Source organism: Brachyhypopomus gauderio, chromosome 11, assembly GCF_052324685.1.
Source record: "Brachyhypopomus gauderio isolate BG-103 chromosome 11, BGAUD_0.2, whole genome shotgun sequence".
Classification (NCBI taxonomy): domain Eukaryota; kingdom Metazoa; phylum Chordata; class Actinopteri; order Gymnotiformes; family Hypopomidae; genus Brachyhypopomus; species Brachyhypopomus gauderio.
In genome coordinates, this window is record NC_135221.1 from 9892875 (window position 1) to 9915374 (window position 22500).

Below are 22500 nucleotides of genomic sequence, written 5' to 3' on the forward strand. Positions count from 1 at the left end.
AACGATGTGTATTTCCCTGCAGTCTGAGTTCACTTATGCATGCAGCAGCCTATATTTCATTTGTGATAGGCTTTGCTTTTTTTTATTCCCCCTCGAAACCCATTTATAATGATCAGACTAACCTTTTTAAGTGTGTCACGGAAGAATTAGTAATACTTACACACACTCGCACAGACATGAAACGGTTTCAAAAACCTTACATTAATCACAGACAAAATTACATCACTCTGTAATGTGAACCAAATGTAAGCCCTACACATCTTGCATGTGAATACAGTGATACACACACAGTCCAGAGAGACACCAATAGACACGGACAGCCTTAGAGAGCTTTTACAAAGATACATATGGCCTGACAGTCATCATGCATCATAACTGGGTGGAGACATTTCATTTGATTTCTTATCTAGGCAATTTTCAGTGGGACCTACTTAGCTAGCAGGCCCGTGAGTGGGCTGCCATGTTGCCATGGTAATGGTGTTCCTCCTTCACTCTTCTGGTGAGTGATTTGTGTAAAGGGCGACACCATGTGGAGAAAGGTGACATTGAACGCTGTAAAAACACATAAACCTTTAAAAGAATAATTTTTTTTTAATCAACCAAAAATATTAGGTGGGTATGGTTCGGCGCATAACATTATTGCAGATTTTGCTATTATTGGTAATGAACGTCTACAGGTTTGTGTTCTGCACGGTGCAGTTACCGCTCCACTACAGCAGGTGACGGTAGAGCGCCGCACGAGACAGCTCGTGCACTAGAGAAGAAGAGTGAACCGCTCACCTGTCATCCAACATGGCGGCTCCCTGTGACATATGACTGAATTCACAAGCTGCAGCAGCTCTCTATGAATGGCTTGATAGTCTGTGAAACTGATTACATCAAGCGATGGCGGCAGCACTTGCACAGTTCTAGAGATCACATTTAGTGTGTTTTCATACTTTGACTACAAATCCTTGTTTGAGGTGGAGAAGCTGTAAGCAGCCTGTCACCATGCAGATGCTGAGGGCGATCAGCACGCTGCTGTCATGTGCAGGACGCGTCCGCGATGTTAAGATATGCCGGATTAAACGAAGGAGCGACGGCTACACGAAGACGTGTACTCTCATGAGACACAGATGGATGAAGTCTGCTCGTGTGGCCACACTCTGCGCGACTACGAGAGAGTTGTGCTCCTCAGCTGGGAAGGTAAACAGTCTGGACTTTAGTGGACCTCAGAACTTGTGGGTGTTGGTTGTGGATCTGCGACAGGTTACCCGACCGAACAGAGGATTCTTAAGTTTGCAAGTCTGAATGTGTTGATGTGATGTTCATCGAAGTGTTTGTGTATCGTTTACCTGTGTAAATAATATAATAATAAATACAAGTGTACCTGTGACTGATTTTAAATACTGTGTTTTGAAATTGGTTTCATTTTTCTCTCATCTCTAGCAGAATATTGATATGTCAAAGTTTCCTGTGGACAGAATAAGAAATTTCAGCATAATTGCTCATATTGACCATGGAAAAAGCACCTTGGCTGACAGATTATTGGAGATGACAGGTGGGTTATGTCACCATAAGCAGCCGTCACCGTAAAAAGCGAACCTTTAGGTTTTTGTTAGAAATAGAAACATTGACACAACCCTTAAAGGAATGTTTGGTTAACTGTGCCATGTCCTCTGTGCTTTCTAATGTGTACAGGTGCTATTGCAAAGACTGAGCGGAATAAACAGGTGTTGGATAAACTTCAGGTGGAGAGAGAACGAGGGATCACGGTTAAAGCCCAGACGGCCTCGCTGTTCTATCAACACAATGGACAGACTTATTTACTCAACCTCATAGACACACCGGTCAGTATTAAAGGAATAAGCAAAAACCAATGTTCATATCTATGATATTGTTAATCATATTGTTTGAACTGAAGTTAAATTATTTCTGATTTATTGGAGGTGGAGGGTTAGATTGTGAGAATCTTCATAAAAAAAAATACAATTAAATGCTCTACTCACAGTTCTGATTATTTGTCCAGGAAAAAATCTTCAAGCTGTATTAATGTGTCATATGTTAATGTGAAGTTTTAAGATACGGAGAGTGCTCTGGTTTTTGTTGTGCTCAGGGTCACGTTGACTTCAACTATGAGGTATCACGCTCTCTATCGGCCTGCCAAGGAGTTCTGCTCATAGTGGACGCAAATCAGGTAGAGTCCTTTTCATATACGTGTCAAATTATACCGTCAAATTATATCATTATGTGTTATAAAATGATGGGGTTTATTTTTGTCTGTTTTTTGTCTAATGACCTTGAAGGGAATACAGGCTCAGACAGTGGCCAACTTCTACTTGGCTTTTGAGGCTCAGCTGACCATCATACCAGTTATAAACAAGGTACCTGCACCATTGTGAGAAACAGTAGCATTTGAACTGTTGGTCTACTGAGAGGTTGTGTAAACAAATTCTTTCTTATTGTAATCAGATTGATTTAAAAAATGCAGAACCCGACAGAGTGGAGAAGCAAATTGAAAAGGTGTTTGATATTCCAAAGGAAGAGTGCATCAGGGTATGAGCAGAAGTTAAAAATACTGTTTTTATAAATGATTTTATTTATTTAAAATACCTCTGTACAAACATGTTGTCACCAAGATAACTAGCACCATGCTAACTGTAACACCAGTACAGATATGCCATACACTGAAGGGTCTTATTAAGTTATTATTGCTATTATTATTTGTAAATCTTGGAAATCTTTAGATTTCTGCAAAATTAGGAACGAACGTGGATCAAGTTCTTCAAGAGGTGGTGAAAAGAATACCTCCGTGAGTTTTCATCAATAATAATAATATATATTTTTTTATTATTATAATTTTTTTTTTTTAATATTTCTTAATATCACCTGTGTCTGGTCATGAATAGGTCTTGAAACCAAATGAGCATATTGGTCAGGTCTGAACACAGACATGCATTCATGCGAATCGTTCAGTCAGTCTAAATGCACAATATCACAGATCAGACACAAAACTTTAGAATAATTAAATTTTTTTAAATATTGTACTCATAATTGAATTTTGAAAAGTATGTATGATGATGAATAAAGTGTCTGTTTAAGCATTAGCTTGTAGCAGCAATTTAATGCTGTGAGATGTCCATACATTAATTTTCCATTTTGATTCTGTTATTGTTTTGTTGTGTTACCATGAATAAATAAACACATTGAGTGTATTTCAGTTTCAGTTATAACTACACAACAAAGCAACCAAACATTTGTAGAAATAGCATAATAGATATGTTGATGTTATCAGTCAGGTTGTTCCAAGATTGGTGAGCATTGGATCTTTAATTTGCAGTTAACAGCATCTTTCTGTTTCCAGGCCCACAGCTAACGTTGAAGAACCCTTTAAAGCCCTGGTCTTTGACTCTACATTTGATCACTATAGAGGTGTGGTAGCCAATATTGCCCTGTTTGGAGGGCAAGTCACCAAGGGCGACAGAATCGTCTCCGCCCACCTGGGGAAAACCTATGAAGTGAATGAACTAGGAGTTCTGAGACCAGATGAACACCCCACAGAGAGACTGTGAGAACACGCCTACAGTGACATTGTGTGTTAGCACAGAAAAAGAAAGAAAATTCCTCATAGTAAGAAGAGTGAAACAGAAAGCCTTTTTCATGATGTGCTGCTCCTTGGATTCTGTCAATAAAACTCAATATCTATCTAATTATATACACTGAATAACTAATATATTTACCAGTAATTATGTATTTCAGTTCTGCCTTGCACAATATATCAGCCTTAAATATCCAATCTTAAGAGCCCCAGCCACGGTTTTAATTTTGTTGTTTTTAGCTTTCCCCACAGTGTATTTCTGTATTTTTAGTCAGCGAACTCTGACCTTTGTGCTCAGCTATGCTGGACAGGTGGGCTACGTGATTGCGGGGATGAAGGAGGTGAAGGATGCTCAGATCGGAGACACGTTGCATCTCCATACGTTTCCAGTGGAACCACTGCCTGGCTTCACGCCAGCTAAATCCATGGTGTTTGCAGGTATACACCTTTCATTTAAAGATTGCAATGGCCAACTTGAATTACAGTCTCTTTCTGACTTGAAAGTTCCGAGTAAGAATACTTTGATTAAGAATTCCTTATTTTTCCGGTCACATTGACAGACCGGCCTAGTCAGTGATTTTCTGATTGTTCAAGCGTTTTTAGTGAACAGAAACTTATGCGATTTCACACATGGGTGAAGTGTCTTGTAGTGCCTACACGATGTAACTCTTAAGAAATCCTTGAGAAGTGTCTACCAGTCTAGAAACCTTTTAGGTATAGCTTAACATCACAACCAAAATGGCTCCAAGCACCAGTTAAGGTTGCAACGGTAAACGGTGATGAATGTGCTGTATTGCAGGCATGTACCCCATGGACCAGTCGGAGTACACCACGCTCCGCCGTGCGGTGGAGAAGCTGACCCTGAACGACTCCAGCGTGACGGTGCAGAAGGACAGCAGTCTGGCTCTGGGCGCTGGGTGGAGGTCGGCCTCATTCTCACATGGATTCACATCCACATGCTTCCCCTGTTGCTAGGGTTACGGCCACTGAACTCTCAATGCTGTCTCTGTTATATGAGGATGCGTTTGTCTCTTTTTCCGTTCGTCCAGGCTGGGGTTTTTGGGGTTGTTGCATATGGAGGTGTTTAACCAGCGTTTGGAACAGGAGTACAATGCCTCCGTTATAATAACTGCCCCAACAGTGCCGTATAAAGCTACGCTGCTCTCGGCCAAACTCATAAAGGTGTGACTTAACTTTACGGGTTGTGTTACCTTTATGCTCTTTCAAATGTCGTTCACGCTGACAGATCAGATCTTCCATCTTCTGAAGATGTTATCCATTAGACTAGCACTGAAGAGTAATGTCTTGCATTATTTTAGAGCATCACACGGAGTGTATAGTCTTTGTTTGAGCTGCTGACCAGATTACTGTGTTGTCTAGGAGTACGGAGAGGAGGAGGTGACCATCATAAACCCAGCACAGTTCCCTGATAAGTCTCAGGTTGTGGAATACCAGGAGCCAATGGTGGTGGGAACGATAATCGCCCCAGATGAATTCACTGGCAAGATCATGAGCCTCTGTTTGGTGAGACTCACATTTTTAACAAATGGACAAAGCACCTAGGAAGCAGTATCATATTTTCATATAGCTCTTTTTTAATTGGATGTGGACTGTGTAAGTTTATTCAAAACAGTGTTCAAAGACTCCAGTTTCAACTCAAGTAGGGAAAAAACATGTAAAACATTGCAAAATGTACCTTTTTCATTACTAAACAGTTCTGAGAGGTTAAAAAGAAAATGTGATTAGTGAATATAGGAACAAGAAGCTGTTATAATAATTTTACTGGAATCAGGAGAGGAGAGTAACTGGGTAGAAGCTCAAAAACCAGTATGGATTACATCAGGCCAGTTTCCATACACTGCAGTAAATTATAAAAGCTTATGACCAAGCATACCATAAAAAAAGACTTTGACATTTTACACTACATGTTGCATTTAAGTGAAAGAATATTTATTCGGAACAAATGTACACAGTTAAACCTTGCTTTTATCTACACCTAAATGGTGCAGAGTCCTTAGCCATGTTAATCTTTAGGCATCTTGCATTATATTGTGTCTGCAACACTGAATTTACTTGCATTGTGGTTCACTTATAATTCTTTGTAGAAGCAAAATGTTTTCTGTTCTAGTTTGTTTTCTGTCCAGTGTATTACGTTGATATGAACAATCGCTCATTTGCGTGATCATCAGATTTAGCTTTTCCCATTTGCTTTTTGAATCCAGGACTAAGTGTGCTGGTAACCAGAACAAGTAACCAGAACATCCGAGATGTTGCAGGCTTGTCCTAGTACCATTTGTAGTCTCTGTGAAGTAACGTTTCTGTTCAGAGCCGAAGAGCTGTCCAGAAGAACATGGTTTACATTGACGACCATCGAGTGATGATGAAGTATCTGTTCCCTCTTAACGAGATCGTGGTGGATTTTTATGACGAACTTAAATCAATGTCATCAGGATACGCTAGGTAACGCTGTTGCTAAGCTTTGAAAAATACATGCGTTATTAGAAGCTGTAACACTGGAGAGAATCCCGCTGTAACTTGAATCTTGAGTCTTAAGTCAATGTTCTGACACCGCAGTACAATTTTCTCTCCAGCTTTGATTACGAAGATGCTGGATACCAACCAGCTGAACTGATTAAGATCGATTTCCTGCTCAATGGGAAACCAGTGGAAGAACTCACTACAATTGTTCACAAGTAAGTTCAATAGGATGAGTATTCTGCAGAGTTCAGCAGTCAGGCAGCATCAGACGATGGCATTTCTACCTCTACACCTCTAGATGTCCACCGATTTACGAGGTCCGTTGAAACTTGGTTCGAATGCCATGAGATCTGATGAGTTCGTTGGCAGTCACCATCAAAGTGCACACAGTTCCCAGCATGCAATGTGGTGCTAAAAAGGTCCAGTTACCCTAGTCTTTGCTGTGTTGCTGCTGTTTTCAGAGACCGCGCATACACCACAGGAAAAGCCATGTGTGAGAAGCTGAAGGACTCCATCCCCAGGCAGATGTTTGAGATAGCTGTGCAGGCAGCCATCGGAAGCAAGATCATCGCCAGGGAAACGTGAGTGCCGACGCTCATTTTAGACAATGGACTTACATTATTCATACACCTCCATACGGTTTTGTTTTTTAAAAAGTGTGTAAATATCCTTTGATTCTCTTTTCCCCAGGATCAAGGCATACAGGAAGAACGTTCTAGCAAAATGCGTACGTTTATCTTTCATTCCCTTTTCCCTTTGTTTTAACTTGCTCGTTCTCACACTCTCTCGCTGCTGTCGCGCCACAGTACGGCGGAGACGTCACCCGCAAAATGAAACTGCTGAAGAAGCAAGCGGAAGGCAAGAAGAAGATGAGGCGTATCGGAAATGTGGAGGTCCCCAAGGATGCCTTCATGAACGTTCTCAAGAGGAAGTAGACCATCTCGTAGAAGTTTCTTGTGCAGAGATTAAACAAGGTCATCGTGTATTTCTTATGTAAATATGTAATGGACATTTTGGAAGTATGAATTGCTGGTTTAAAATGCTGCTACAACTGAGTTAAATAATTGATAAAGACTTAAATAATGTACGACTAGGAGCCATTTATTATATAATGGCTTCTGGCCATTTGAGGGCACCAACGTGAGGAGTCTGAAGGTAATGCATAAACCATGTAAGAAATTTACTTGGTTTATTTAGAGCAAAGTGTCTAAACAAAAACAACAAAAACCAATTGACACCCATGGACATATCAATAAAGATATGAAAATGTAGAATTGGCACTTAAATACAAGAATGGTAACAGCCGTTTCATATAAATTGTTTCAGAATGAAAATTCTTTAATAATAAACAAAAAACTACCATCCCTGTAGAGATCAGCATTAATGAGTATGGTGGTTATATTTCAAGATGCTGAGGTCCACAAATGTACCAAAAGCAATTTAAACTTAAAGTAACAGATTGAAAAGTCCAAGTAAAATGAATGTGTGCTGGTTGCTGTAACCTCTTGTAACAGTAATAGAAGATTCAAAGCAGTAACAGTAATAGCATGTAAAGGAAGTTCCTGTGAAAAGACAATCCCAAGTTTGAAGCGTTTACATTTCCTGCAGCTGATAACATCACAACTGTCACAGAGTGAAAAACCTGACTGCTTAGCAAATAAAGAAAAACACTGATACTGGTCCCAAATATGCCTTTCAGTTCCCACAGACAAATGGATCTCCAGAATGCCACACGGCATCACCTCAGTATCAAATCTAAGAGGTAATAGAGGATCAGTGTTCTACATAGCCTAGCGCAAGGGCACCAGTCCCCACCAATAAACCGTCCCCTCTGGGAAGAACATCTCATTAGGAAAGCAGGTGATGTGGTGCAGGCCTGAATCAAATACCTGCCCACCATTACTCCTTGATGTAGTGTAGGGAGCCCTGCTTTAAATATCCTCTGTGCTCTAATGGGCCCCATCCAAAGTACCAGAGGGCTTAGTGTTTAGAGCAGAACTTACGCCAGGACTGTTATTGGGGAAACAGCAGTAAAACAAAAAATGAAAAGAACTGAAAGATTCACAAAATTAAGCCACTTTCTTTAAACCTTGATTCAATCCATGAAAATGTGCAGACACATGGAAAAAAAAATGTGAAGCGTATTATATTCTAGGACATTTAGTACAGTAACTGTGTAAAGTCTCAGAGATGAAGACCATAAAATCTTCGAAGGCTTGAGTGGGCCAGGATATATATTGATTTCCAATTAGAAAAGGGTGGACATTTCAACACAGTATGTCATGTTATTCGAGATGGATATTAGGCAAAGTTATATCCATGGTTGAATTGGATGATTAGGTGTAACAAATGCGATGACCTATTTCACACATCCTGGTTTCTAGTCACGTAAAAAGGGAGCCATGTTAAATACACAGTGAAACATGGAGTGTTAAAATTGACCTTTCACTACTGGGTGAACTATAAATTACATTTTACACAAGAGTCAAACCTGTGCCTTAATTTAATGCCAAAACTATGGCTTCCCTTTAAAGTGAACTTGCCGTGAACGTTGCATTGTTTTCTTTACTGGCCTGTTCTTTTCAAGCTATCAGACAAGAATTTGCATTTTATAAGGGTATATTAGGAAATCACTGTAGGTAGAAGTCAGCACTCGTGATGAGACAACCTACACATCACTGAGACCTGTGAATCTTTCTCTAGTATTTCAGCCACCTTTGTAAACCTCAGAGGCATCTGTGATCTCTGAAACCGGTTTCACTACCAAAAACTGACACGGACCTTTTTGGACACACTTCACTTCCCTAAAAGGCAAAATACCAGCATCTCCATCTAGTCCTTGTAGTCCTTCATGCTGTGCATCGGGTCTACCAGTTGATTGTGAACGTGCATCAGCCCTGTTTTAAAAAAAATTAAAATTGAAAAAAGTTAAAGTGTTATACATTTTGCTCCGTTGTGTTCATTTTTTTAATTTTTTCCATATTGGCCAAAAAACAACTTATCAGGAAATAAACACACAGCTCAGAATTGGCATTGGATGGACATTTACAAATGCATGTTCCAAGAAATGCTATGGAATCAGGAAGCAGTGAAGACGTTGTACTAACTTTCATTGTGAGAGAAAACAGGTCTTGCGTTTTGCTTCGCCGATTAAAGCAACAATGCTGCTTTTGTCTACGTGCCCAACCCAGCCGTCTGAGAACGCTTTACGCAAAGTTTAACGTAAACGGGCTGTTGTAACTCGCCACCAGCTGATTCTGCACAGCCCTTGAAACGCTAAAGCACTTGTATACCTTTAAAGTACTTGACTGTCTTGACCCTGAGCTCCAGCGTGGCGTCCTCGTCACACACGAAGATGCTGCGTGGGTGCTGCTGGAAGGCGGACACTGTCCACATGTGGTTCACTCCTTCTTCTATGGCCTTGTAGAGAGCGAAGGCTTTGTGTGCGCCGGTGATCAGGATCATCACCTGCAAACGCAACCCCAGAGATCCTTAAAGTCCCACAGCGAGCCGGGAGAAGACTGCGGTTACGTGGTGCAATGTCATCCGGTCTACACCGGCCTTTTGAGTGTTTTTACCTCTCTAGCATCCATAACCGTCCCCACGCCCACAGTGAGAGTCATGGTAGGCACTTTGGACAGGTCGTTTCCAAAGAAGCGAGCATTAGCTAGTATAGTGTCCTTAGCTAAAGTCTTCACTCGCGTTCTGGACACGAGACTTGATCCAGGCTCGTTAAAGGCAATGTGACCGTCCGGTCCGATACCTACAAACAGCAAGGACAGCAAGGGAAACTGTAAAAACTCACAGTTAAAAACACCATAAATTCAAAGTAGATAGCCTTGCCTAACCAAAACATACCATTTCAAATAATTCTGTACGTACTAATACCAAGGAGTTAACTTGGAAATCTGTGTATCAGTGGCATGTTCTACTAAAGGTTAAGCCTAAAACTCACCCCCTACAAACAGTTCGATGCCCCCAGCTGCCGTGATCTTCTGCTCAAATGCCTCACACTCTGTCTGCAAGTTGGCCGCGTTTCCGTCCAGGATGTGAGTATTCTGAGGCTCAATGTCGATGTGCTTGAAGAAGTTGTTCCACATGTAGGAGTGGTAACTCTCCGGATGGTCCCTAGGCAGACCTAAAGAGGTATTTGCATTTAGAAGCAAACAGCATTAACAAAACATCATCAACTGGCTTCTCTCCAAGTCTCTTTCCATCTTAATTTCATGGTGATGGCTACAAGACTGATATGCTAGACTGACGTGCTGTGAAGAGTCATTTGAATGTTGGAAATAATATTCAAAAAATCTCAAGCAATATTACTAGTAATGCACAGTGGATAAGCGTTCAGCTGAACCAATCCTGAAATATGCACTGTGTTACTCCAGTCATCAGAACCATGACTGGCCATACATTTTTGACATATGTTCCAATTGCGCTGTCCAGAACCATAACATCTCGTGACCAGTATTACAGCAGGCAGTAATAAATGGCTGGCAGCAGATGAAAAACTCAAATGATTGGTTTACGATATGTTTGTGGCAATATCACTTTGTAAGGTTGTTATGTAAAGTTATGTGACAGCTGTTCACTCTTAATTTACATCAGATGAATGCTATCACTTAAAGTATCTTGAGAAATTGACTAAAACAAAATGCCGTCATTGCGTTATTAGTACATGGTCCGTGCAGACTTGCTGACTTGCGTTGGCTGTTTTTTTGGCCTGTCGCAAGAGAATTACATCATCTGTGCACTCAACTCTCTGTGATTAACAATCTGTCACAACTTGACTCACCAACATACTCATCCATATTAAAGGTCTTCACATATTTGAAGGAGAGGTCTCCACTCTTGTGATACTCGATCAGCTTTTTGTAGCAGCCCAGGGGGGTGCTGCCTGAAGGCATGGAAGTGAAAATAAAAGACATTTAAAAGGTGATTTCATGATAAAATGTTCACAAACATCTGATTGATTGAATTAATCCCAATTTAAGTGAGCTTCACGGTGTAAGCACTCGGAACATGAACAGAAAGTCAAACTGGTGATAGTTTACCACAAGGCAGGTGCAGCCTTCCACCAAACAAAAGGCCTCTGTATTCACGGTTTTAGCCTGCTTACCGGTAGGCAATCCCAACGTGAAGTATCTGTCTGCACACGGTTTGAACTGGATAATTCGGTTGCGGATGTATTTGGCAGCCCACTCACTGGCCGAGTCATAGTCATCAAGAATCACAAGTCTCATGGTGCTTCAAAAGGAGCCAAGACAAACCTGATCAATTATGAAATGATTAGTGATCACCAAGAACACTTAACAAAACTGCAAACCAAATGAAAGCATACTTTATTCCCTTGTGCTTCACATTAATGACAGGATAAAACATTTTTATACATCACATATGCTTCAAAACAAATGCTTTAGACTGTTAATCTATGAAGCCATCTGTGATCTCGTGGATGCTGCGTAGTTGATCAAACCGCAGTGTTTGCTGAATCTGAAACGTCTCCATTATTTTGTATGCAACGCAATGCAAAAAAAAAGCGCGTTGTACCTTTCCCATTGCGACGTACAAGAAATCTCTCAGCCCAAAGCGATGCATTCACGCTATACAAACTGAAGTGTGGTTTAGTGCATAACGATAGGTTAAGTTAGTTCATTTATACTAAATATGCATCATGTTTGATTATGTTTATTGCATAACAAATATAATTATCAACCCGGAATCGTTCATAGGTGGTGTGTATGCTGCATTCTACATAACTTACCGAGACAAAGAGTATGTAGGTAGATAAGCGGAGTCTTTTGTGAATGAAGTCTTATTCTTTTGTAAACAGTGATCATATGATTGTTATCCGGTCATATGCTCTGACGTCACGGGGCAGGAACGTCAATCTGTCATTCTACGGTGGTCGAAAACGTGCAAAAAGCATAAACACAGACCAACAATACGCGTTTGAGGGAAAATGTAGGTTAATTATAGGCAACGGTTGAAACATTGTTGATTGAGACAAGCACAAATAACTCTACAGACATTAAACACGTTAAATGTTGATAAAAACACTGTTTATTTCTAAACTAAAAACGTGCACGACGCATTTCTTAGTGCCGACCCTCGCATCTCAGACATTTTTGCATTGTAGTTCGTCTATTTAAAAGAGAAACGCTATTTATTGCTCCTATGCACGACTTTATCTCGTCTTTGTCACGCGGTTTATGTTCAGTCTTTCAGTAGGGTGCCCAGCCTGACCTTGCAGCGAGGACCGGGGGGCCAGACGGCCGAGGAGGGAGAACAATGATGCGCGACAGACAGAAGGCGAGGAGGAGGGGTGGGGTGGCTGAGCCTCCATTCGCAAGATTAAGCGGTGGAGAGCGGTCCTTCTGCTGACAGCACCCAGTTCATCCATTTACCCCCACGCGGTGCAGCATCCCGTCCCGTCCCACGCTCGGATCCAACCTAAATGTGACACCTGCGCGCGTTCCATGCGCGCTCCCCGCCGCACTGGTCCACACCGGACCGGTCCCACTTAAAGCCACCAGGTGAGTGTGGTTCTGGGTTCTTTAACTACGGATAATAGTCTTTTTTTAGCTGACAACAGGGCCGATACCTCGCCATGTAGGCTGCCTCGCACAGCACGAGGGCTTCTGGTTGTTTAGACCTAAATCTGGCATGTGCTTTAGCTTCTAGGCTTCTGGACTGGAGATGCATGCGGTCTCCTTCAATGGGAGCACAAAGATCCAGATCAGAATAGAGCAATGGAGAAAACGGCAAATCATTTTCTTTGTTTACTAGATAATTTAAATGAATCCAGCAGCTCAAATACGAGAAGAACTGTGCATCTGGAGAGGATTATAAGGCAGCATGCTCGCTGAAAAGGTTATTCTAAAAAAAAAGATGATCAAATTTTAGAATGACAAGTTTATAAAAAAAAAAGCAAATGTCACGCATCATGGGTGTGGAATTGGACATAACTTTAAAGTTGGATGTGCATCGATAATTATTGGAACCCTAAACCATTGGCTGATTCGCCCCATCGATCATGGTCCGTCTCGTCTCTTCACGAGGAGTGTGGTCATTGTTTCGCTGGGAATCCAGAAAAACGCTCATTCTGGTGGAAACATGCGCCGTGCCAAAGGGCGCTGCGCAGCCACGCACTGGGGCTTTGGTGTGAGGGCTGAAATTCGCCCAAACGAAACGACTCATTTTGCTTGGACGAAAAATAATAGCTTTCTACTATTCAAACTGCAATCAGCGAGGCCAGCCAGAAGAACTGTGGACGAGGTGTGGCTCAGCGTCTACCCCAGAATCGGTGTCTCTGCCTCGACCTTGTGAGCACGCAGACTGGTATGGACGTCATGCTTACTGCATGCAGTGTGCCGTAACACCGCAACGCCTTTAGCTTGCGTGTTTATTGTAAATCTCATTATTTTAAGGTGCATCCGCGCTAAATTTAGAAGAAAAACACAATATTGCCATTAAGTTGTATACGGACAGGCTGGAAATCCTTGTGAATGTGTTAGGGTGTATGTATTTGTTGTGGGGTGTATGGGGTGTGTGACTGCATCTGGAAGTTGTTTGTAACTTACGCAGTGCTGTTTGTGCGTGTTGCTCCGGACTCTGTGTCATGAATCACTGATGAATTGAGATCATGTGATGAAGCTGGCTGATGCATTAAGTAGGGACACATCTAAGCAGCATTCACTCATTAGTAAAAAGTAGCAGTTCCTCGACCTTATAATGTCCTTTTCTCTCTCTTTCTCTCTCATGCGCGCGCGCGCACACACACACACACACACACACACACACACACACACACACACATAGAAATATGTGTCTAGACATATGAGACTGTGTAGAATTGATTGGTCGTCTTGACTTTTGTCCATGCGTACTTACAACCCAATAACATGTGTCTGCTCATGCACAACCAAACTTACATTTTAGAGTTATATTATTACTCTCAGACACAATACTGATGCTGAGTACTATGGAAACCAGGCCATCTTATCAATCACTTCATTAACCAATTAAAGTGAATTGAACCACTCGAAACCACAGTGAGCGAGCATGAACTTTATGAGTTGGTCAAACAGAAACATCATCAAAGTTTGTCTTTCTTTCTCTACATAAACGTATGCATTTCTTTGCCATGAGTAGCTATCTTCAAATCAGGAATAGATATCAGGAACGCGGCACAGTCAGCTCATGTAGATTATTAATATCCAAATGGTGGGGAGATTAAAAGCACGCAGGCCACTAAAAGTCCTCGGTCATCATTGCAATTGGGAATAAACTGAACAGCACGCTGGCGCTCCTGTCTTTATTATGGTAATGGGATGCCCCGACAGGCAGGGGGGCGGGGAGCGGGGGCGAGGGGGCGGGGTTTGCCCTGGATAGGGTGGATTTAATTAATGTAACGGAGGAAATGCAGCATCACACCATTAGCCACACCGAGCTTAAATCATTGCAGAAAACAAAGGAATAGCCAATGACAATCTTTGTCTAAACACACTGGCCTTTTTATAGTTCCTGTCTGTGACTAATACATCATTTCGATATGTGTTACCTAATTGCCTTTGTTGTTGTGTTAGTGTTTTGGAGATGTGCCACATTAACATTACATTAAGAATGTAACCTTATTCTTAATTACATTCTTGCCCAGTTAAGTAGTGGATCCCAGTCTTTCCTTGGATAAGTGTTTTGCAAGCCAGTTTTTGGGACCTACCAGACAGTCTCCATGTTTGTTGTGACTTACCAGAATATTCCAGTACACCTGCATCAGGTGTTTACAGTAGCTTGGTTTGGGCGCATTGGAGGTGGGAAATTGTGGAATGCCAAGTCAGTCCAGATGACTGATTTGTGAATGTAGAATTCTCCCTTTCGATAGTCCATCAAACTAATATTCCAAAATAATACCAAAGAATATTACCAAAGCAAAAGAGCTTTAGTGAGTACGTACAGTTCTTGTGTGGCTCTCTGCGTCTTGTTTTCAGATAGGCGTCCTTATAGTTCCTCCTCTACAGGGTGGCAGGTATGATTCTGTCCTTGGATCTGGGATTGATTAATTGGTCCTGCCGCGCTCTAACCCCTCCCTCAACCTCTGCTGTTTAACACAGAGCTGTCTGGTCCAGAGACGTCTGGTCGCGTACAGTCTTTCCAATTGGATTTGGAAGCACAGAGCACCAAGCGTCTGGCAGGGATGATGTTGTCTGTTTTTGGATTCTCAGTTCCGGAAGAGACGGAGGGACGGAGAAGAAGGAATGGAGACAAAAAAGAGCAGAAATAGAGGGAGGAATGTAGGGAATATGGCTGCATGGCTGCAGTGTAACAGCAGAAAGCAAACTGACGAAGGGGGGGGTGTCCAGATGGTCAGTTTGTTTATTTTTTGCATTTTGCATGAGTAGTCCTACAGGAACATGAAGAAAGTGTTAACAACAACAAGACAACAACAGTCAAAAATAAAACATCACCAAAATGTGACATAGGACAGATTTATTGTTTTAGTCATAGTTGGATTATATTTTGAGGAGTACCTGTGCTTCATTTCATGTGTGCATGGATGTTAGTGCAGAAGTTGGTGTCTTTACTACAGTCAATAAGAGTTTGTGTTTGTCCCTGGGAATATATTGTGTATTGATAACTGGCTTGAAGACCAGCACGAAGGGAGTCATAAACACCATGGTCACAACCTTTGATTGAACATTGAGTCCACTTTATCAGATTAAAGACAAAATGGTCCATCCCTCAAACTGATGGAGATTGCTATTGATTGTCATCAAAGCCTCGTTTGTGTCTAAATTGTCCAGTGATTATGCAGATACTAATATTCATTGATTCACCATGGTTACAGTATGGTTACACACCCATTTATGAGCAAGAACAGGCCAGTGACGGTAGCTAACAACTCCAAACTGAAACTAGGAAGGCTGCTGATAAAACTGCAGGTGACATTATGGAGGGAAGCTGCTTTAAAAGTGTCTGTTATTCATAGCCCAATATTTAAGGGATCTCAGTTAGAGAACCTAAACTCTATTTTTAGAAATCACGTCTGTTTAAGGCAACTGGCCTCTGACAGCAGTGACGAGGGATTGGTGGGTACAGGATGGGTGGTGCAGAATTAGTGTGTTTGTTTGGGTCTTTTGCCACTGTCCAGTTGGTACCTGTGGTGCACTGGCACAGGTATGCTGTGGTGCTGTGGTACAGATGTGCTGTAGTGCTATGGCACAGGTATGCTGTGGTGCTATGGCACAGGTATGCTGTGGTGCTGTGGTACAGATGTGCTGTGGTGCTATGGCACAGGTATGCTGTTGTGCTATGGCACAGGTATGCTGTGGTGCTATGGCACAGGTATGCTGTGGTGCTATGGTACAGATGTGCTGTTGTGCTATGGCACAGGTATGCTGTGGTGCTACGGCACAGGTATGCTGTGGTGCTATGGTACAGATGTGCTGTTGTGCTATGGTACAGATGTGCTGTTGTGCTATGTCACAGGTATGCTGTGGTGCTATGGCACAGGTATGCTGTGGTGCTATGGCACAGGTATGCTGTGGTGCTATGGTACAGATGTGCTGTTGTGCTATGGCACAGGTATGCTGTGGTGCTATGGTACAGATGTGCTGTTGTGCTATGGCACAGGTATGCTGTGGTGCTATGTCACAGGTATGCTGTGGTGCTGTGGTACAGATGTGCTGTGGTGCTATGGCACAGGTATGCTGTGGTGCTATGGCACAGGTATGCTGTGGTGCTATGGCACAGGTATGCTGTGGTGCTATGGTACAGATGTGCTGTTGTGCTATGGCACAGGTATGCTGTGGTGCTATGGCACAGGTATGCTGTGGTGCTATGGCACAGGTATGCTGTGGTGCTATGGTACAGATGTGCTGTTGTGCTATGGCACAGGTATGCTGTGGTGCTATGGCACAGGTATGCTGTGGTGCTATGGTACAGATGTGCTGTTGTGCTATGTCACAGGTATGCTGTGGTGCTATGGCACAGGTATGCTGTGGTGCTATGGCACAGGTATGCTGTGGTGCTGTGGTACTGATGTGCTGTAGTGCTATGGCACGGGTATGCTGTGGTGCTGTGGTACAGATGTGCTGTAGTGCTATGGCACAGGTATGCTGTAGTGCTATGGCACAGGTATGCTGTGGTGCTATGTCACAGGTATGCTGTGGTGCTGTGACACAGGTATCCGGTATTGCAGATGCAGCCTGCTGTGCTCTGCTCCACTCAGGTCTTTCTAACACTCTCTCCTTCCTGTTTTCACACCTTACTCACACTTCCTGCCCTTCTGTAACACCTTCCCGCTCAATTCTTTAAATAACCTTCTTTGTTTAAAATAATAACAACAGTAATAAACTATAACACTTCTCATGCCCTGCACTTTATTTAGAAACTGATAGTCTATCTCTCATCTTTCAAAGTATTTTTCTCATGTTTCTCTGTCATCACCACTGGGTATTTCCTTTGCATTCTTTGACTCTGGCCTTAGGGGTTTTTCTTCCTATAGTTCTCTGCAGATATTTGCTCAGCTCTCTTCCCTGTCCTGCTCCTTCTCTTGGGCTCTGTGGGTTTCTGGCCGGCCGGTCTGGGGCGGTGGGGAGCCTCGTTGGAACACGGAGGCTGCAGTAACAGAATTCATTATTCATACCGCCTGCAGTCTGCACACACCACGGTTAGCCTAGATTGCCACGTAAAAAAAAAAGAGGAGGCAGTTCGGATCGAGCCCCACGAGGCCGCGGGGACGCGGGATCTGGGAAGGGCACCCCTCGAAGTTCGGGTCCGCTGTGGCGAGCTGCTTGAGAATGCGAGGAAGGCAGGCTCGCGGCTCCACAGGACAGAGGGACACAGGAGAGAGGGACACATTAGGACACAGCAGGAACATGAGGAAGTCTCGCAAAAAAAAAAAAACAAAAAAAAAGCCGGCAGCGTCAGCAGCACAAGACGAGTACCAGGAACGCAGAGGTTTGCAGGCAGAGATAAATCTATTCTGGTCGGGTTGTTGTAGAAGGAAAACGTCTTCCTGCATGAGGAGATCAGAGGACAAACCTCTGGGAGGGGCGGCACATTTAGGACACCAGGGAAGAGCATCTAAACGTTGATACGCATGTGCACCGCGTTAAAGCCAGACTGCATGACCTCCCTCGTACAAACAGCCATACAGTTTTGGCAGTGACTTTACAAGGGATGGTTGGAGAGAAAGTATGAATCTCTTTTGATCATCTTTTCATCCCGGCATGGAAACGTGCCCTTTTAATGCCTTGGCACTGTATTTTATCATCAGATGTACACATTTAAGATTCCCCTTGCTCTGCCTTGCAGATCTCAGCCCTGATTGGTCCTGATGTTAGTAAAGGCCTCCCTCCACCACTCCTTAGTGAATCCAGACAAGAAGAATGTGACAGCCAATCACATTGAAGCATTTCTATGTTTTGAAGCTTTTAAGATACAGATCCATCCCAGGTAAGTAAAATGATGTGTGTGATATTTAACAGATATATGAAAGTCTCTGTAATTGTTAGCTCCGCTAATGTGTACTGTAGCATCGATGCCCAAACACATAACAAGACATAGAAATGATGAAATATACCAAAACTTTGCTTTGTCATCTCTCAGAATGGGGGAGCTCACTGACAATAGACCCATAGAAACACCTCCCTTGTCCCTACACTCACTTTATTAGGAATACATGTTAAAAGCGCATTCCAGACTGTGGGCAGTCTTATCAGCCCACGTCTACCCTGTTCAGTCCACGGGGTAGGAAATAATCTGATCGCATATGAGGCCGGGGGCTGTTCTCAACACTCACGATGACTTCACAGTGTCTTGGCAATGAGAGTCGCACTGGAATGAGAATATGCAAAGATGGAGATGGAAGTGTTGGCTGTGCAAAATTACACGGGTCTTCTGGTGAGAAACAGGACTGTCCATGGCTTCAGAAGGTGTATTGTCTCTAGATTCATTCCTTAAGGATAATCAGATCTGATCTTGTGCTTATGGAGGCATGTCATTATATCTTAAATCCAGAATCTTCACAGGATTTAAGAAGTAGATTTTCCTTTTTTGCAAGGGCTTTTATCTCTTCATCTCAAAGCTGCAGCGGTGTTGCAAACTCTACAGAACCGTGACCCACGTGGAGGCCAGACAGCCACTCTCAGTTTACCGACCTAAGATCATTTATTTGGTTTTGGTTGTTAAAACCGTTCGGATCGAACTGGTAGGGAAGAACGCTGTGATCCCGCTTTTCTAACAAAGATACATATTTTTCTAGGTCAGCGACAAAGTGCTTGTATATCAGACCATTCAGTCAACCATGCGAGGACAACCAACACAAGGACCTGACTGGGCTACACAGCTTAGGGCGCCCATATACTCGCAGCCAATAGTCCACGAAGTGCCGAAGAGTGTAAACACGGTTTATGAGAAACATCTGCGTTAAGATGGAAGCAGTGCTCGATATTCAGATGAGCCTTTAGGGGGCACAACGCAGTGTAGTTTAGCAGACTCACACTTTTGGTAGGTTTCACCCAGACGTGGATAACGCAATCAAAACAAGACTTCCCATACACATGCGTGACAAACAGTGTTGCCATAGTTACTTTGAAACAGTAATCCGACTACTGACTACTGACTACTTCTTTAAAAAGTAACTCAGTTAAGTTACTGACTACTTGCTTTTAAAAGTAACTAAGTTAGATTACTTTTAGTTACTTTCAGCAGAGGCTGATCCCCCGCCCCTATAACATGAAAATTACTACCAGTTCTGCCAATACTCACTTTATTGACATGTATTTTAACCGGAACATCAAAAATGACACTGGCATTTGTAAACTTTTTCTTGAAATAGGCTTACATGTTTTTTAAATAAATAAATAAGACAGTCTTTCTGTTCAACCCCGCCCACTTACAGGGTTGCCAACTCTCACGCATTGAGACACACGCATTTGACTGTCTTCACACGCTTACACGCCACACTTCCGATATCTCACGCCGAAAAAAATTCTAGTTTATTTACCTCTGATCCACATCTATGATTCAATGAGTTACTAGTTCGATCTGGCGCCAACCACCGGCGATCGATCGATCGCGATATAATACTGAATTTAGTCCATTTTACACCCCGCCCGGTAACAATTTACGTTCGCCGCCAAGCCCCTGTTTTTTTTCAGGTTTGACGTTGTGTTTTTGAAAGTAGACAGCACTCTGTCGCCAGCACAGAGTGTACAACGGACCTTAATGTTGTCTTCCTTATTGTTCACATCTGACTTTGGCGCCGTAGAGCAGAGATGACGTAACCGCGTAAGAAACGTGTAGCCAAAAAATAAGAATGAATAAATATAACCTACGTTCCCCCAAAATGCAGAAATAGTAACGCACGATGTTTTAGATAAGTAACTTTAATCTGACTACTAGTTTTTAAATAGTAGTTGCGTTAGACTACTCGTTACTGAAAAAAGTAGTCCGACTACAGTAACGCGTTACTAAGTAACGCGTTACCGGCATCACTGGTGACAAATCTGTTCACATACCTAATTGGTGTTCGTTTTTGTGTATTTTTATTTTTTATGCTTAGTCCTTATTCGTATACAGTGCAGTAGGAGATGAAACCGTTCTGCTGAGCATGGGACTGATTGCACACTGTGTCAGTGCTGCTGAGGTAGTAATGGATTCATTTGTTATAGTGCGGATAAGTGAGAGGCGCCATTGAGCGCCATGGCGTTTGGGACAATAACTGGTGCTGCCCTGAGTGTAATGGGCTTGGGTTATTATTATTGTGTGTGTGTGTGTGTGTGTGTGTGGGGGGGGGGGGGGGGGGGGGTGTGAGGATGCTGTCGGTCTCTGCTGTACTGCCACAGAGAGGGCAGAGCTTCGCTTTAATGGAGAGATCGTCTGGAGGCAAGGGCTTTAAAATCTCACCTTAACCAATCTGCAAAGGCACCAGAGCCTGACTCAGCAACATGCAAACAAGTACGCATAGATCCAAACACACACACACACACACACACACACACACACACACACACACACACACACACACACACACACACACACACACACACATATATATATATCACACAAGTGCTCAGAAATGCAACAGATTAGAAAATGCGGAGATACTCGTATCTTTGTGCTAAGACCTGTGCACACACACACACACACATCGATATCCCCCTCTTCATTCTTTCTTTTGTGACTGTCCGTCTTGCTCCACACTCGGACCATGGAGTGTGATGTCCATATGGGGCTCAGTGTGGTAATGGACGTAGCGCTCCACAGTCCAACACAGTTTCACTCACGTTAGGATGTGAAAAGCATCAATGGGGCTTTTTTGCCACGACTGCCTCTCTGTGCCACATACACTGTGGTCGACAGCTGTAGACGGGCTTCCTTATTTTTATACACAGGAATTAACCAAGGTGTGAGCACACACACACACACACACACACACACATACAGACTTCAGTTTCTATTAGACACAGTAAATTTCTCACACACACATTTGCTTTTATTACATTTGGCAGAGGCTCTTATCCTGAGGGATTTAACACATTTGTCAGTATGACAATGTGTGCTCCCCGAGAATCCAAACTATGACCTGGGTGTTGCTCGAAACTTTATCTAAGATACACACACACACACACACACACACACACACACACACACACACACAAACACACCACCCAACCTCAGGACAGAGTAGGACAGTATTCAGGATGTACAGCTGTCGGTCTCTGATCAGTTTGGACTGAGAGAGAATGCAGTTTAATAATACACACACACATATATCATATACCTGTTAATGCGCTAGAAGCTGACCTCACAGGACCTGTGTGTGTGTGTGTGGGTGTGTGTGAGTGAGTGAGTGAAAGTGAGTGCATGAGTAAGTGTGTGAGTGGACAGAGAGTGAGATTTCTGTGATTGCAAGTCTACTTGTGGCTTGTGTTTGAGTGTCTTGTCCTGACAGCTTCAGGGGCGGCTGCCATAAGCAACTGAACTCCAGTCTGTGTTCACAGCGCTGTTGGACTGAGGAAGGATTTGACTGTGACTGTCACAGTTCTGGAATTTATCCTCTGCTTAGACTCCAAATTGATGTTTTAATTTTGTTGATAAAGGTTATTAAGTATAATTAAGTTTCAAAACTTTTATGGGCAACAGAAGTGTTAATAAGTATCACAGACCTTTAGTTCCCCGTTTAAACCATTCACAGATTTTTTTTACTCTTTTCCCACAGCAGTATAGAACAAAGTTGGTTTAGTCTGACTCTTGAGAGTAACGGCCGTGTCAGGCGCCATGACACCAGGACAGGCTGAAAGGAGCTGGGCTGCGTCTTGCTTCTCGGCCATCAATGACTTCTTTCTTTCGTCTTTCTTCCGCTCTTCGCCTCTTTGTGTCCTGTTTGCTTGAGGACTCAGGGGTTCTCACTCACTCTCTCTCTCTCTCTCTCTCTC

The 22500-nt window shown here is 42.8% G+C and overlaps 3 protein-coding genes across 13 annotated transcripts in view; 2 read left to right on the forward strand and 1 right to left on the reverse strand.

Annotated features, from left to right (window-relative positions):
* Positions 1-766: 766 nt before the first annotated feature.
* Positions 767-7400, forward strand: guf1 (GTP binding elongation factor GUF1). Of its 2 annotated transcripts, none has more exons than XM_077021826.1 (17): positions 767-1185; positions 1429-1540; positions 1681-1829; positions 2096-2176; positions 2286-2363; positions 2452-2535; positions 2727-2791; positions 3344-3547; positions 3876-4015; positions 4377-4500; positions 4627-4759; positions 4958-5101; positions 5904-6037; positions 6169-6270; positions 6517-6636; positions 6746-6782; positions 6862-7400. In XM_077021826.1, the coding sequence occupies exons 1-17, from the start codon at positions 991-993 to the stop codon at positions 6988-6990; spliced, it is 2031 nt and encodes a 676-aa protein (XP_076877941.1). In that variant the 5' UTR covers positions 767-990; the 3' UTR covers positions 6991-7400. The 2 variants fall into 2 exon arrangements, with proteins under 2 accessions (XP_076877941.1, XP_076877942.1); XM_077021827.1 differs by having other exon boundaries at positions 1432-1540.
* gnpda2 (glucosamine-6-phosphate deaminase 2) lies at positions 7206-13760 on the reverse strand. 3 transcript variants are annotated; one of them, XM_077021832.1, is made up of 8 exons: positions 13639-13760; positions 11820-11954; positions 11175-11325; positions 10851-10952; positions 10011-10193; positions 9634-9818; positions 9349-9523; positions 7206-8952 (listed from the first exon to the last, which is right to left on the reverse strand). In XM_077021832.1, the coding sequence occupies exons 3-8, from the start codon at positions 11296-11298 to the stop codon at positions 8888-8890; spliced, it is 834 nt and encodes a 277-aa protein (XP_076877947.1). In that variant the 5' UTR covers positions 11299-11325; positions 11820-11954; positions 13639-13760; the 3' UTR covers positions 7206-8887. The 3 variants fall into 3 exon arrangements, with proteins under 3 accessions (XP_076877947.1, XP_076877948.1, XP_076877946.1); XM_077021833.1 differs by lacking the exon at positions 13639-13760 and adding an exon at positions 12302-12437 and having other exon boundaries at positions 11175-11302; XM_077021831.1 differs by lacking the exon at positions 13639-13760 and adding an exon at positions 12302-12437.
* frmpd1b (FERM and PDZ domain containing 1b) overlaps positions 12452-22500 on the forward strand; it is a 23734-nt gene continuing 13685 nt past the window's right edge. For 4 of the 8 annotated variants that reach the window (XM_077021818.1, XM_077021824.1, XM_077021825.1 and 1 more), the window contains exons 1-2: positions 12452-12591; positions 18374-18514. The gene's annotated coding sequence lies outside the window, so the exon portion shown is untranslated. Of the gene's footprint in view, positions 12592-12758; positions 13397-18373; positions 18515-22500 lie in introns of those variants that run through there. The other 4 variants (XM_077021819.1, XM_077021821.1, XM_077021823.1 and 1 more) reach the window with 4 other exon arrangements.